This window comes from Spodoptera frugiperda, chromosome 24 (assembly GCF_023101765.2).
Source record: "Spodoptera frugiperda isolate SF20-4 chromosome 24, AGI-APGP_CSIRO_Sfru_2.0, whole genome shotgun sequence".
NCBI classification, from domain to species: Eukaryota; Metazoa; Arthropoda; class Insecta; order Lepidoptera; family Noctuidae; genus Spodoptera; species Spodoptera frugiperda.
In genome coordinates, this window is record NC_064235.1 from 4,174,820 (window position 1) to 4,189,451 (window position 14,632).

At 36.7% G+C, this 14,632-nt stretch overlaps 2 protein-coding genes across 19 annotated transcripts in view; one reads left to right on the forward strand and one right to left on the reverse strand.

Annotated features, from left to right (window-relative positions):
- Positions 1-13,266, forward strand: part of LOC118278943 (uncharacterized) — a 71,898-nt gene extending 58,632 nt beyond the window's left edge. For 15 of the 18 annotated variants that reach the window (XM_050703571.1, XM_050703581.1, XM_050703572.1 and 12 more), the window contains 6 exons: positions 2,289-2,486; positions 2,687-2,842; positions 11,235-11,464; positions 11,894-11,965; positions 12,620-12,682; positions 13,155-13,266. In XM_050703571.1, the coding sequence (XP_050559528.1) occupies positions 2,289-2,486; positions 2,687-2,842; positions 11,235-11,464; positions 11,894-11,965; positions 12,620-12,682; positions 13,155-13,251 (816 nt within the window). In that variant the 3' untranslated portion in view covers positions 13,252-13,266. Of the gene's footprint in view, positions 1-1,022; positions 1,172-2,061; positions 2,173-2,288; positions 2,487-2,686; positions 2,843-11,234; positions 11,465-11,893; positions 11,966-12,619; positions 12,683-13,154 lie in introns of all 18 variants that reach the window. The other 3 variants (XM_050703573.1, XM_050703579.1, XM_050703582.1) reach the window with 3 other exon arrangements.
- The window catches only part of LOC118278870 (gastrula zinc finger protein XlCGF26.1-like), a 206,449-nt gene that overhangs the window by 41,215 nt on the left and 150,602 nt on the right, over positions 1-14,632 (reverse strand). The window lies entirely within an intron of this gene.

Below are 14,632 nucleotides of genomic sequence, written 5' to 3' on the forward strand. Positions count from 1 at the left end.
CCTAATCATAAACGAGAGATTAAAAAAAAATGGATAGTTGCCCGCGCCATTGGCATGTATACATGCCAATGGCGCGTAACTGATAGATAATAGTGCTGTAACTTGCTGCAATTTTATATGTATTTTTGTGTCTCAAAAGGTTGATATTTCATTGATAGTTGCTATTAATGTGGTCTTAAGTTTATTACAGTGGGAGATTAGGTTAAATAAATATTCTTTTTATGTTATAAGCAGTTTATTAAAAAAAAATTCAGACGAAAATTATTACTCACTTTGGTTTATCGATAACATTTTGGAATCCCTAATATTTTCAAGGTTATTTCGTTGAATTTGTGTCTTGGCGTGGAGGGCACGGCGAAGCGTTTATGCTCTGGCGGTCAAAAGGTTAAATGTGCTCTAAATGTCATTACAAATGTTTTTTTAAGTTATGATTATTTGAATGAATTTAAAGTGCAGGATTTGCAATGCGAAACATTTTGAATCTGAGGTGACTTTAGGCGACCGAACTGCATTCACTTCACGTTGTCACAAGGGTAAAGCAATATTACCACCCTTAAGTCAAAATGAATATTTTAAATCACTAGCCTAGTGGTCGAAATTCGACCATATACGATTTAATTTACAATACCACTTAACATACGTTCAAGGATAATTTTTATTTAACGAATTGCTATTAGTTTTGTAAAATTCAAATTAATATTATTATTCCGGCGCATCATGAACAGAAAAACTCTATTCATATGAGACGTGAGAATATCATCGCAATGCCTGTCGATTTTGACGTTTTGTCAAATACGATCAGATACTATGCAGTGTGTGTAATGTTTTATTTATTGATTTAATGTTCTGCACTTCTCCTACACATAAACTAAAAGTGTACCAAATTTTATGCTCCTACGTCCGCGCAAATTTCGTAAAAAGAGGTCCAAAGTTTTTGCATCACGTATTAATATATAGATTATTAATTATTATTAGTAGTTTATAAAATGTCTTATTAAGTACAATATTTATCTTTTTTTTAGTTTTGCAAGAAAATATTTCACAAGATACACAGAAGACGAAAAATAAAAGTATTCAAGTACATATAAGTAATAAGTTCAGGAGTAAAGCCGTTCAAACTAATATCAATTTAGTTAAGCAGTCGACATCCGCTTCTTCATCGCCGTTTAAAGTAAGAGTAACGATGGTTTCTTGCTCGTTCTTCTCCATTCGAAGCAACACTTTGGAACGAGCGCCTAGCTTCACTGACGGACAATTCAATTTGACGTTTCAAAAGTGCCTAATTTAGGATTAATAGGCATGTTTCCTACTAGTCAAATTCAATACTTTTTTCGAAACGTCAAAAACTATATTTTCTATGAACTTTGTATGAAACACTCTATTATGACGTCATAAGTTTTTGATGTCAAATAGCAGACTTATTTCTAGAAAGGACATGGACAAAAAAGTACATTCCATATACACGGACATAGTAAATATATTGTAAAATAGAAATAGAAAACAAAATTAATACTTAGTTTTCAGCCTCTCTGGACTTGTCAGTTCTTATTTGAAAATAATAGGTAATGCAAGTGAATTCAATGGTACCGTTTCTTAAGTTCCGCCATAATGGTCCATAGAGAAAGTAAAAAATAATAAACAACGTTCCTCACTACGTTTACAACTTGTACAAAATATTTGATTTGGTCGAGAAATGCTCTTATTAGACACATTTTATTCAAAAGAAACTGTCTTTATTAGTTTTTGTTGCATTTTAATAGAGTACACATAAATAAAGTAAATAATATATTGGTGCTTTTATATTTATTCATGCAATAAAAATACGTAAAATGGAACGCGCTGACTAGTTTGACATTTTGACAGAGTTTTTGTCTATGTCTAGTAGGCAGTCGTGCACTGTGCTTTCTGACGTTATTTACAAACTGTGTTTGTGTTTCTATGATTGTTTTCTTATATTTTTGACCACCGCTCATTACCACGGACTGATACCTTCTACCACTCGATTACTTTGCTATTAATACTGGACTCGGATTTGCTTTGCGTTTTGGAATCAATATGAAGTGCGTCAACTGCGGAATAGCCATACAAAGGCTGCAGAGGCATCTCGTTTCCTCGCTTTCTGCACGCCACCAATCAAGACTTTCGTGTTGGTTATCTAATGCTCAAACCCAGGTATGAAATCGAAATAGAAAAATCTTATGTGTTTCTATTTTGTATTTTTTATGATTTGCATTTTTATGATTTGCATTTTTATGATATGCATTTTTAACAAGTGTATTTTTTTTCAGTTGCCTCTGGATGCATTAATTTGTCAACCATGCTTCTTATTATTGGATACTGAAGCTGGTGAACACGAGAGACTACTGGGACATACAATGGTTTGCGTTGGTTGTGGAAAATCTGTCAGAAGAATAAAACAATATCATAATGTCAATATGGAGTGTCCATTGCTGGCTGTTCTAATATCACAAAACACTTATTACGTGGTAAGGATTTTATTAGTTTATCTAGTTTTATTAAACAGTAGGCATGTGTGATTATAGTATCTATCTTTATAATTATATTTTCTGTTTTTAACACATAATATACTTCTTTAAAGTAGGTGTGTTGTAATATAACCCTGATTATGCAATAAATTAAAATATGAAAATGTAAGCTTTTGTTCTAACTGTACATTTTTTTTCAGCCCTCAAGAAACAATTATGTTTGTCATATGTGTTGGATACGAGCGAATAGACAGGCAGTTGTTGACTCAACACATGATATGCAGGAATTGGCTTCAGATAACATGCAGGATTTGGCTTCAAATAACAATGCAGCAGCTCCACCTGATGTTCAAGAGGTTAGCCCACCTCAGCCGCCATTACCACCTTTTCAAAGTGGGCCACTTCAAAGAAACTAATACTGTATTATTACGTAATTACAAGCGAGCTGTTATATCATCTACACACTGTTTATTTCAACAATGCAGAAACAGATTATTACATTTGGTCCCACGATTCCTTAACCACTCTAACGTCCAGCATCCGAACCGCGCGCGACTCGCAAGTTCGTCGTAACAAAAAACCTATATAGCTACTGAACCGTAATGCCTAGAATAAAGAAAAGAATACCAAAAAAAGATTGAAGAATACTGATCAATCTTAACGATATTTTAAAATCTTTAGTTAATCTTTAAAATACAATAAAACGGGTTAAACATGAAACACAGGAAAAAAACAGAATTATTTCTACCTTTTTAGAATATACGGCACAACTATTGCATATTTTATCAATAAAATATTTTTACAACAAACTAGACTCATTACCCTTTCTTTTGATGTATATATGATTATATTCGGTTAACTCTAAGTATTGTAATTAAATCGAAAGAAAACACTACTCGTAATTTTACACATCAAAAAACCTGAGGAACACATTGACATTATTATGGAATCTTCAATGAATTTAGTATATTTCTCTTTGAAAAATGTATTATTTTGCTTATTACGAAATGTATTTCGATATTTTATATACTATTGTAATGCAAAGTATGTAAAATATGTATAAACAAAACTAAAATGGCCAACACCAGACCGGCCATTTTTTTCGAAACAACAATCGTTTGAAGTTAAAATTAGACTAGATTTATCAGCTAAAACTGTGATATTTGTACATCATCGTAAAGCACAAATCTTCTAGTTTATTTTGATGTATAACACTTGCAAGATAAATTAAACAAAACTGTAGTATTTACGACATAATTGTTGGAACTAACAAAAACACTTCAAAAACGAGTCAACTAACTTTAAAAATTTATATTTTGTTTGTCAAAGCATATTACAACGCCATGTCTTATTTTTTCGTCGAACAATTTATTCAGCTGTATAGATAATCAGTCAAAACTCACCAAACAAGACCGTATTTTAAACTAGAGGGAGTTAAACAGAACTCGTCACTTTGGATACTATAGTATCCATGGACGTTAGAGTGGTTATAAGGATATTATTGCAGGATCATAATTTCTATGTTCCTTCAGCTGTAGTGTGTGAAACACATTTGTATAGTGATCAGTGGCATTTATTGCCTCAAATAAATAGGACAAATAATGCATTTAGTGCTCTTCATATAGAAGACATAATTAATCTTTTGAAATCAAAAGAGAATTTTTTGAATTTTGAAAATGTGTCAGAAATGCCGAATCATTCGTGCCATTATTGGACTGGTCTTACAGTACCACAGTTTTTAATCTTATTTAACCTTTTACCTCGTCTAAATGTTAAACAACCTAAACGTGCTTTAGCAATTTATTTGATAAAACTTAGAACAGGTGATAGTAATAGAAGCTTGTCAACTCTTTTTAATATACCCAGGACCACATTGGAACTAATTATGAAAAAAGTTAGGTTGTGTCTAAATGAGGATTTTGTACCCAATAATATTGGTGTAAACCATATAAATCATAATGAAATAGCCAACAGAAACTTGAGAGTTCCGCAAGCATTATTGGGTGGTCCTGAAGAGCCTATAACTGGAGATAGGCCTGCAATTGCAATTTTTGATGGGACTTATATATACTTGCAGAAAAGTACAAACTATATGTTTCAAAAAAAGACATATAGTTTGCACAAATATGACAATTTGATAAAACCATTTATGATAGTGTCTTGTGATGGTCACATCATTGATGCTGTAGGGCCCTATGCTGCCACCCAAACTGATGCTGACATAATGACTAGTTTGTTTGCAAATGAAAATGGACAGTTCCGGAGACTTTTTAAGGAAAATGATATTTTTGTTTTGGATAGGGGGTTTAGAGATGCCATCCCTTTACTGGAAAATTGTAATTACAGAGTATTTAAACCTGAATCAGTAGATGAAGGAGCAAGTCAACTCACATTTTCACAAGCTAATAAAAGCCGTAAAGTGACACTATGCAGGTGGTGGACTCGCCCATGAAGGGTTCCGTAACAGCAAGTAGATGACATAATATCAAAGTTATTTTATAACTTGGTTTTACATAGTGTTTGTATGAAGAACAAAGTTATATTTGCGGTTTTTGAAAATGTTTTATTTCCTAAAAACTAATAATGACATCTGGTTCGTTGTTTTCGTTGTTAGTTTCTATTGAAATCTACAGCATATATTTTTTTTAGTTTTCTCACTCTCTTATTTTAAAAGTTAGAGGGGGGGGACACTCATTTTTCCACTTTGGAAGCGTCTAACTTTCAAACGGTTGATTTTGACGAAAAATAGTTTTAGGAACCTTAATGTCTTTTTTAAAGACCTATCCATAGACACCCATCACGGATATGTTAGATGAAAAAATTTTTTTTTGAATCAGTTCCATGTATTGAGTGCCCCCCTTTAATTTTTAAATTTATTAATTTTTATTCAAAATTCAAAGGCGTTGTCCTAATAGAACGCGAATGCGCGATGCGAGCGATGCGACCATCGCGTGTCCGCGCGACGTCAAAAACTGGGTGTCCTAATAGAACGCGAATAAGCGATTACGCGAATCTTGCTCGCGCGATTTGACGACGGATGGCTGGGGCGAGAGGGGCGCGGGCGCGGTACCACTCCGATGTTTTCGCACGAATTTCAATTAGGACACCTATTCAAATTCAATATGTTTGATCGCGCGTTCGTACGAACTAAGTTCGCGCGAATAGTTTCAAACATTTGAGTCGCGCGACCGCGTCGTGCGATTGTCATTTAGGACACCTATTATAGAGTTCAATATGTTTGATCGCGCGTTCGTACGAGTAAAATTCGCGCGAACTTACGATGATCGCGCATTCGCGTTCTATTAGGACAACGCCTAATAGCGGTTACCAAAATACATCAACCTACAGAGTTCCAACTATGTAGGCCCAACATTTTCGGAAATAAATGGCTGTGACATACGGACGGACGGACGGACGGACAGACAGACATGACGAATCTATAAGGGTTCCGTTTTTTGCCATTTGACTACGGAACCCTAAAAAGGGTTCCAAAGTTTTTGCATCGCGTATTAATATATAGATTATTAATTAGTAGTTTATAAAATGTCTTAATAGATTGTTCTTATTAAGTACAATACTTCTCTTTTTTTTAGTTTTGCAAGAAAATATTTCACAAGATGCACAGAAGACGAAAAATAAAAGTATTCAAGTACATATAAGTAATAAGTTCAGGAGTAAAGCCGTTCAAACTAATATCAATTTACTTAAGCAGTCGACATCCGTTTCTTCGTCGCCTTTTAAAGTAAGAGTAACGATGGTTTCTTGCTCGTTCTTCTCCATTCGAAGCAACACTTTGGAACGAGCGCCTAGCTTCACTGACGGACAATTCAATTTGACGTTTCAAAAGTGCCTAATTTAGGATTAATAGGCATGTTTCCTACTAGTCAAATTCAATACTTTTTTCGAAACGTCAAAAACTATATTTTCTATGAACTTTGTATATAATTTGTAGCATTTGAGCTATTTGTTAGCATTACATCATAATATTGAGTGGAATTTGGTGTAGTAATCATTCAAAACTTTTTAATACCTAAGGATATGCTTAAGCTTAAACAATAATCATCATATTAACCCTATACTTGACCATGTGCACTGTAATGCACACATTTAAAAAAAATATAGCGACCAGACACAGCAGTATTTATGTTTTATTTTACTACCACTGTATAGATAAATGTCCTAAAATGTCATAAAAAAGAGTGTCAGTGTTATTTGACAACACTGGTTGTCAGTCGGCCTCAAAATAGCGGCGCGTGCGCACACGTCGATGACTAACATGGTAAAAATCGATTATAATACTTATTTATAATCGCTTAAACTTACGTTTTATAATGTTAATCTACTCTTGAATGTGTTTGCTTGGATGATTGCTAATATTTCGTAACGATGGGCGTAATTTGATATCGTAATATTTGTTTATTTCTTGATGTGTCTGCAAATGCACATTGCCAGCTTGCTTGCATTTCTACCTTCCCTATTCTGTGTGCATTCAAATGCACATTGCCAGATCACTTAGTAGGTACTTATAATTGTAAATGGAGGAGGCTTACGTTCAGTAGCGGGCTGCAATAGGCTTATTGTATGTAATTCATAATAATGAAAGTCCATAGTAAAATTTTTATTTTCCGTACAAGATCAGAGGACAAAAAATACTAGCGTTAGTCCCCAAAGCAAGAGCAGGATCTGGCGCAGAGAACATTGATTCCTCAGGAGACGAACTAACGTTTCATCGTAGTATTTCTAATCATGGCCGCAGACGTGACTCCGACACAAGCTCAGGGACTCCATCCTTACCATCTTCATTAGAAAATCTGCATTGTTGTGGAGATGGGATGGCTGGTTGATGAACATGGGTGGTTTTCTGATTCAAAGTTATTGGTCTAGACGGAGACTCTAACGTTGTAAAAACTTCACAGAATTCATTCTCTTCATCTGACAATAAATGCAGATTTTCTATTGAAGATGGTAAGGATGGAGACCCTGAGCTTATGTCGGAGTCACGTCTGCGGCCATGATTAGAAATACTACGCTGAAACGTTAGTTAGTATCCTGAGGAATCAATGTTTAGTTGAAGATCGTAACTGTTTCTTAGATTCTTTTTGCTACACATCAACGACCTGCTTAAGACCGGTATCTTTGGGTATGCAGATAACAGCACAGTTGTTGAAAGGTATGTGTCTCTCTCCCCATCTCTAAGAGAATCAATGGTCGAACGGTTGAACTCGTCCTTGAAGGCGGTCTCCGATTGGGGTGACACCAACTTGGTCAAGTTCAACGCTACCAAAACCCAGGCGTGTCTATTCTCCGCCCAACGGAGTCAATTTCCACTGGCTCCTACTTTCCGAAATGTACCCGTTCCAATATCGGATCATCTTGAGCTTCTGGGTGTAACTCTCTCGCCAACGCTAAATTTCGGCTCTTATATAGAGTCGAAGGCGCATCTGGCTGGTAGGAAGCTGGGTATCCTCTCAAGGGTGAGACGGTACTTCACACCGAAACAACTACTGAGCCTGTACCAAGCGCAGGTTCGGTCATGTATGGAGTACTGTTCTCACCTTTGGGACGGCTCGGCTAAATACCAGCTGGATGCGCTCGAACACATTGAAAGGCGTGCCAAGAAGCTCATCAATGATGATACGCTTGTGGAGGCCCGGCTTCAAAGTCTTGAACACAGGCGCAAGGTCGCAAGCTTTTCCGTTTTTTACCGGATACATTTCTGCACAACTTGATTCCTCCTAGTCCTTTATATCATCGAACCACAAGATAATCGGCGAGGCGTCACCGTTTCATGGTGGATATCCCACCCACTCGCACGAAGCGCCTCGCTTCAAGCTTCCTTGTGCGTACTGCTAGGGAGTGGAACTCCTTGCCGGAGTCTGTGTTTCCTGATGGGTATAACCTGGGTGTCTTCAAAGCCCGAGTGAATAGGTTGCTTATGGGCAGACGGTTTCATCGTAGGCCGCGTCATCACTTACCATCAGGCAAGATAGCGGCCAAACGTCGGCCCATTTAACATAAAAAAAAAGATTATCACACTAAGTAAAATTATATTTACTTTGTGTGATAATCTCAACAGTTACTATCAGATTTAGTAGTAATTATGCGATTGCGACTCAAATTGTGATCTCAAATATAACTTATGTGATTCTTAAAGACTTGTTAAAATAATTAGTGTTAAGAATATTATTCCTCAAACATTTATTTTTATTATGAACTTGGATTTTTATTTTTCATGTACTACAGCAATGTGCATTCTGGGACACACACGCTTTTTTCCATTGTTAATCAGACCCCTTGGCAATGTGCATTTTAAGACACATGCAATATTACAATAACTATAGACGTAGGATTTTTTTATTATTTTTTACAAGTTACTTGCCCATGTCAAAAACAGGGTAAGAAAAAAAAATTAAAAAAAAGCACCTAAAATTCTTTGCCAAGTATAGGGTTAATCTTTGAATCTACTAACTTCTACCGATTTTCGTCTCACATTCTACTAATTTTCTAAAATTAGGGTTGACAACACTGGGCGTGACGTCATAGGGCACGTCCTGTCATTTTATTGTTTACATTGAGAGTTTGATAGTTAACAACACGCGTAATAATCATGGAAGAAGAAAAAAAGCCATTTTATAGATATTGCATGGTACCAATGTGTCCTAACAATATAAAAAGTACACCAGATAAAGTTTTTTTTGCTGTTCCAAGAGATCGGAAGATACGTAAACAATGGTGTGAGGTTATGCGAAGAGAATATAATGTATCTTCAATATCGCGCTTACATTGTTGTGAAGATCATTTTAATGTAAGTATTATATTTGGACAAATAACAGCTTGTAGTCTAGAAATCCCTAGGTTACACAACTTTATTTAAGTTCGTAACCTTATTTACGAATGTCATAACATGTTAGAAGATTCTTCATCTGAGCTATTTCTACTTATCCTTGTATTGTTGTTATATATTAAATCAAACGACTTTAAATAAGATGACTTGTATTTTACAACTGTTAATTATCTTTATATATATAATTCTTCTGTACGTGTGTATGTCACTGAACTCCTCTTAAACGACTAGACGGATTTTGATGAAACTTTTTGTGTGTGTTCAAGAGGATCTGAGAATGGTTTAGATTCACAATTTTGTCCGCTGGACAATATTTTTTTAATTAATTTTTAATTTATTAGTAGTTGTTGATTTTGGAATGTTTTACGTCGGATCCGACGGACGGCGCTACCATCGCAGTGTCAAATATTACTGACGTTAGATATTGTCATAACATTTGAATAATAATTTTCATCAAAAAGGTCCAGAATGTTTTAGCTTATTAAAAAAGTTTAAAATTTTCAAATTAACGTGTAGACAGGACAACGTCTGTCGGGTCCGCTAGTTTATTATATTATATTAATAGTTGCGATTGCACTCGACACTCACAAGAACGACAGAGGTCATTGACCTCGGACATTAGTGACGGGGCGCAAACTAATGTTACTAAATAGTGATGTAACCATCCTAAGATGCTACACCAAGTGTTGTGTTTATTTCAGATCAAAGAAGATACAGTAAATTATATTAAATACAAGCTCATGAAGGAACAAGGCGAAAAAGTTAAATTATTCTTAAATAAAGGAGTTATGCCTCATAAATTTCAATGCCAAAAACGAAATGCTCCACGACCACAGGAGAGAATGTATGATTCTAAGAAAAGATTATCACTAATAAATGAATCACTCTCCGAACCTGAAGTCAAGAGTGAAAATGTTTTAGAAAGTGAAAGTTCACAAACATATTGTGATGCCGGACCAAGTACTTCCTATATTGAAGGCTGTGAAAATGATCCAGTGAGGCCTAGTACCTCTGTTATGGATGTGTTTGTAATAGAGTCCAGTACATTCCATGTTGAAGTCTCTACTAATACAGAAAACTTCCTTAGTGACAAGTGTGTGCAAATAAATAGGAGACCAAACTTTAGAAGTAAAAGTGTTCAAGTTAATTTAACAACAAAGACATCACAAAATATTGGAACTTCACCAATAAAACTTGCAACGGCTGCGGTAAAAAGATAATTTTTTCCTACTAAGTCTGATACAACATCTATTTCTTCCATTTCTTCACAGATATCCCATGATTATGAACCCTGTAGCTCATCTGACTTGAGTTATTACACTACATAGACTAAGTGAAATCATTTGTTTACTCTAACGTGACGTCATTCGCTCTGATTGGCATTCAGCACATCCATTAATTAATCTCGCTTAGAATAATAAAATAAATACTTGTTATGTAATCTTTTATTCACGTTTCATACAGTGCCGGCGTAGGGGCCATTGACACCCCGGGCGAAAATATTGTGGCGCCCACTTGAGGGAAGCAATACTAAGTGTTAGTAGTAGTTTTTAATGATTTTGGCTCCCCCCAGAATTTGTCGCCCTGGGCCATCGCCCCATCACGCCCCCCCCTAACGCCGGCACTGGTTTCATAGGCATGTTTCCTACTAGTCAAATTCAATACTTTTTTCGAAACGTCAAAAACTATATTTTCTATGAACCTTGTATGAAATACTCTATTATGACATCATAATTTTCTGACGTCAAACAGCAGACTTATTTCTAGAAATTTAGCGAAAATTATGTACTTAGTTCATCAAATTTATGAAAGAGAGTGTGATTTGTTTTTGAATATTTTATTGTATTGAAAAGTTGTACCTACCTAATAATTTATTTTTGACCCAGTCATCATCTCTATTGCAGGATAGAGTAAACGCGATACTGGTAAACGTGTACAAGTACTTTGCTACGGAGGGCACGGAGTTGTCCCCCTCGCAGCTGCGCGAGCGCACGGCCCTGTGCACCGGCGCCAGCGAGGCAGACGTGGAGTGTGCACTGGTCTTGCATCAGGAAGTGTCTGCCACGCAGAAACCGCTGCGGAAGCCGCCTCGCAAACGGCGAAAGAAAGAAAGCAAATCTCCGCCGCCGATACAGTAAGTGTTATTAACTTATTAAAAAGGTGCTCCCACACAGCAGTTATATAACGTTAGAGACAGACTGTTATAACTTAACATTTGTGTTTAAACAAATTATAACAGTGGTTGTAGAATATGTTACATACAATAAATGTTACACAATGTTGTTAACGTTATATATAACTGCTTTGTGGACCGCCCGGAAGACACGGTAGAACATACGGTGGCGGTGTGCCCTGCGTGGGCTGAGCACGCCAAGTCCTCAGGGATTGGTCGGCGATGGCGACCTCTCGCGTCCGGCACTACGCGGGCGAAAAAAAGGGATGTCGCTACTCCGACTGTAGATTATATTGTGGAATAACACATAGGCTAAAACTTTCCATCATAAGGAGACGCAGGCGAAGCCCCAGGCAGAAGCTATTATGACAATATTCTTGTTTGTTACAGAGAGGAAGAGCCTTATATAGAACGTGAAACACTGATCGTGACCGTCGATCCGAAGGCAGGCGATGCTAATAGGTAAGTTATATTTTATTACTGCTGATTTATGGAGTTTCTTGCTCGTTCTTCTCCATAGGAATCTACACTTTGGAACGAGCAAATAGAGCAACTAGAGGACTGACTGACAGACAGACGTTATTAATATTATTATATTTGCTTTGACGTTCAAAAGTGCCTTCCTGGTCTAATTGAAATAAATCATTTTGACTTTGACTTTGCTTAACACATTGAATGCCGTGGTGGTCACCGGTGACCGACGTTAGCGGAGGATTTGCCTTCAACAGTTTTCTATTGGCAGTCAAAGATTTATACATGCGTATTTTCAAACTCTTTTTCTACAATGAGTATGTTTGTTTACATTGAATAGGCTTCGAAACTAATAGACCAGGGTTTCTTTTTTTTTTAGAATATAAGCCGGTAAACAGGTCAACGGTTCACTTGATGGTAAGCAATCGCCGCCACCGATGGACACTTGAAACACCAGAGGCGTTACAAGTACGTTTCCGGCCTTTTTGATGTTAGGAATTTAAGGGTTGTTGGAAATGGGGGATTGGAAAGGATTAGGGGTAACCTCATGCGTTGTTTCACGTCGGTTTTCTGTGAGACCGTGTAAGAATGTTTGCATTGAATAAGCTCCGAAACTAATGGATTATTATTTATTTCTATTTGCAGTGAGATAAATCCTCTCGCCATTAAAGAAGAGCAGCCCTCATCACCTATAACCTGTGAACAAGAGTAAGTTGTTTAATATATACACAACGTCACACCTTTTATCCCCAAAGGGGTAGGCAGAGATACACCCGCAGAGATTTTTTTTCTCCTCTAATAATATCACCTGATTCCAATTTCGTTGCGGGATCCAAGACAGTCGTTCCTGTCCCAGAGACGCGCCGGACTTCTAGTGTTCCGGTGTTGTCATGGACAGTATCTACTGTAGATTCTGTCTAGAAGCAGTTTTCGATTGTGGCGGGCTTGCCCCGATAAAAAATGGATCTCGCACGTAAAACTTCCGAACCGATACTACCTTCAAACCTTTAAGAAAAGAGCTTACTCTTTTCTAAAAGGCCGACAACGTGTGACTCCTCTGGTCTTGCATGGAAGGTGCTGATCGCTTACCATCAGGTGACTCGTATGCCTTCTATTCCATAAAGAAAAAAAAAACTATTACTGAATTCGGATTCAAATCGTGAATTTGTTTCTTATCCAGCGCCAGTTTGTGCGAACCACAGCAGAGTGGACTGAAACCGGAAGACATGGCGAAGGTATTTGTAAAGACGGAACCAACAGAAGAACCAAATTCGTGAGTATTATTTAAATCACAGTTGTTTTTTTATTTTAAAAAGCTGAAGAGCAACTCACGTGTCTGTCTCTTCTTGAATGTTATGAACATTATTAACAATAAACAATAATTATTTTTTTTATAAACGTTGCCCCACATTATGATTTTCTTCTGTGTCGTGGGTGCGTTTACAAACATACAAGTTCACATACACATGACACCCAGACCCGGAACAACAATTTCTGGATCACACAAAGAGTTGCTCCGTGCGGGAATCGAACCCGCTACACGTTGCGCGGCAGCCAGTTGACTAGCCACCGCGCCAACCGTGCAGTCATTATTATAATTATAATAATTTGTTCTTTACAGAGGTCCATCACAGAGTTCGCGACCGGAGCAGTCGTCCGCTGGCGGACCCACGCCAGAGATACCACCAGACACGTGAGTACATCAACTCGTTTCTAATGTTATAAGTTTTTAAACCGACATGGTCACTAACACTATTATTAGAACTTTACTAGAAATATCGGAAACTCATCGACATAAATAAACATGGTAAATACCCCGTCTCAAGTTCTAATAATAACATCATCTCATTTCTAATGGGCCCTATTTTTGTTGGGGAAAGCTTCTAAAGGCGCCTAGCTTTTTGAGGATAAAAGACTAGGGAGTGTGGGATTTTTACCTCACTAGAACCACCCCGGTGGCCACCCTCAATACCTGTAAGGAGCACCAAGACCTCTTGGTAGACCTGGGAGTCCACTCTAATTCAACGAAAAACTAAGTTTCGTCCAAAACTTCGCAAATTTCGTACTACAATTCCATTTATTGCGAACTTTCGTGAACAAAAATGAACGAATGAAATGAAGATAAATAAATAGGTTTTGATTTGAAATTAAAAATAAAACGTTATTTTAAGTAATTTCATTAGTAAATCAATAAAACCTACGGCCGTAGTAATGTATATTTCTTTTTGTTCCAGATATTTTATGATAAAGAATGAAGAAATTGACATTGAAGACAGTTGCGGTTCTGACGCGGAGTCTAAAGAAGGATACAGTTGATTTTGTTAATATTATTATTAAGTTGAGAGTGCTCTCCGCCAGAGATGTGCTATGTAACTATGCTGCGAAGATGTAATAGCTAAGCTGTGAAACTATGTGACTGTTTCCACTGATACTAAGCTATGTAGCTGTGCGAGGAAGATGCTCAGCTCGATTATGCGATGTATCGATAGTAGGGAAGCTATCCATAGCACACATCTTTCTTTATCAAAAACAGCGAAACTGACGCTATTTCCACCAGTGCTAAGCTATGTGTATCAATGAATATGATTGGTGGAAGCCAAATGCCAAATGCATCCACAATATTCATTGGTACACATAACTTAAACTATTCCTTAGTAA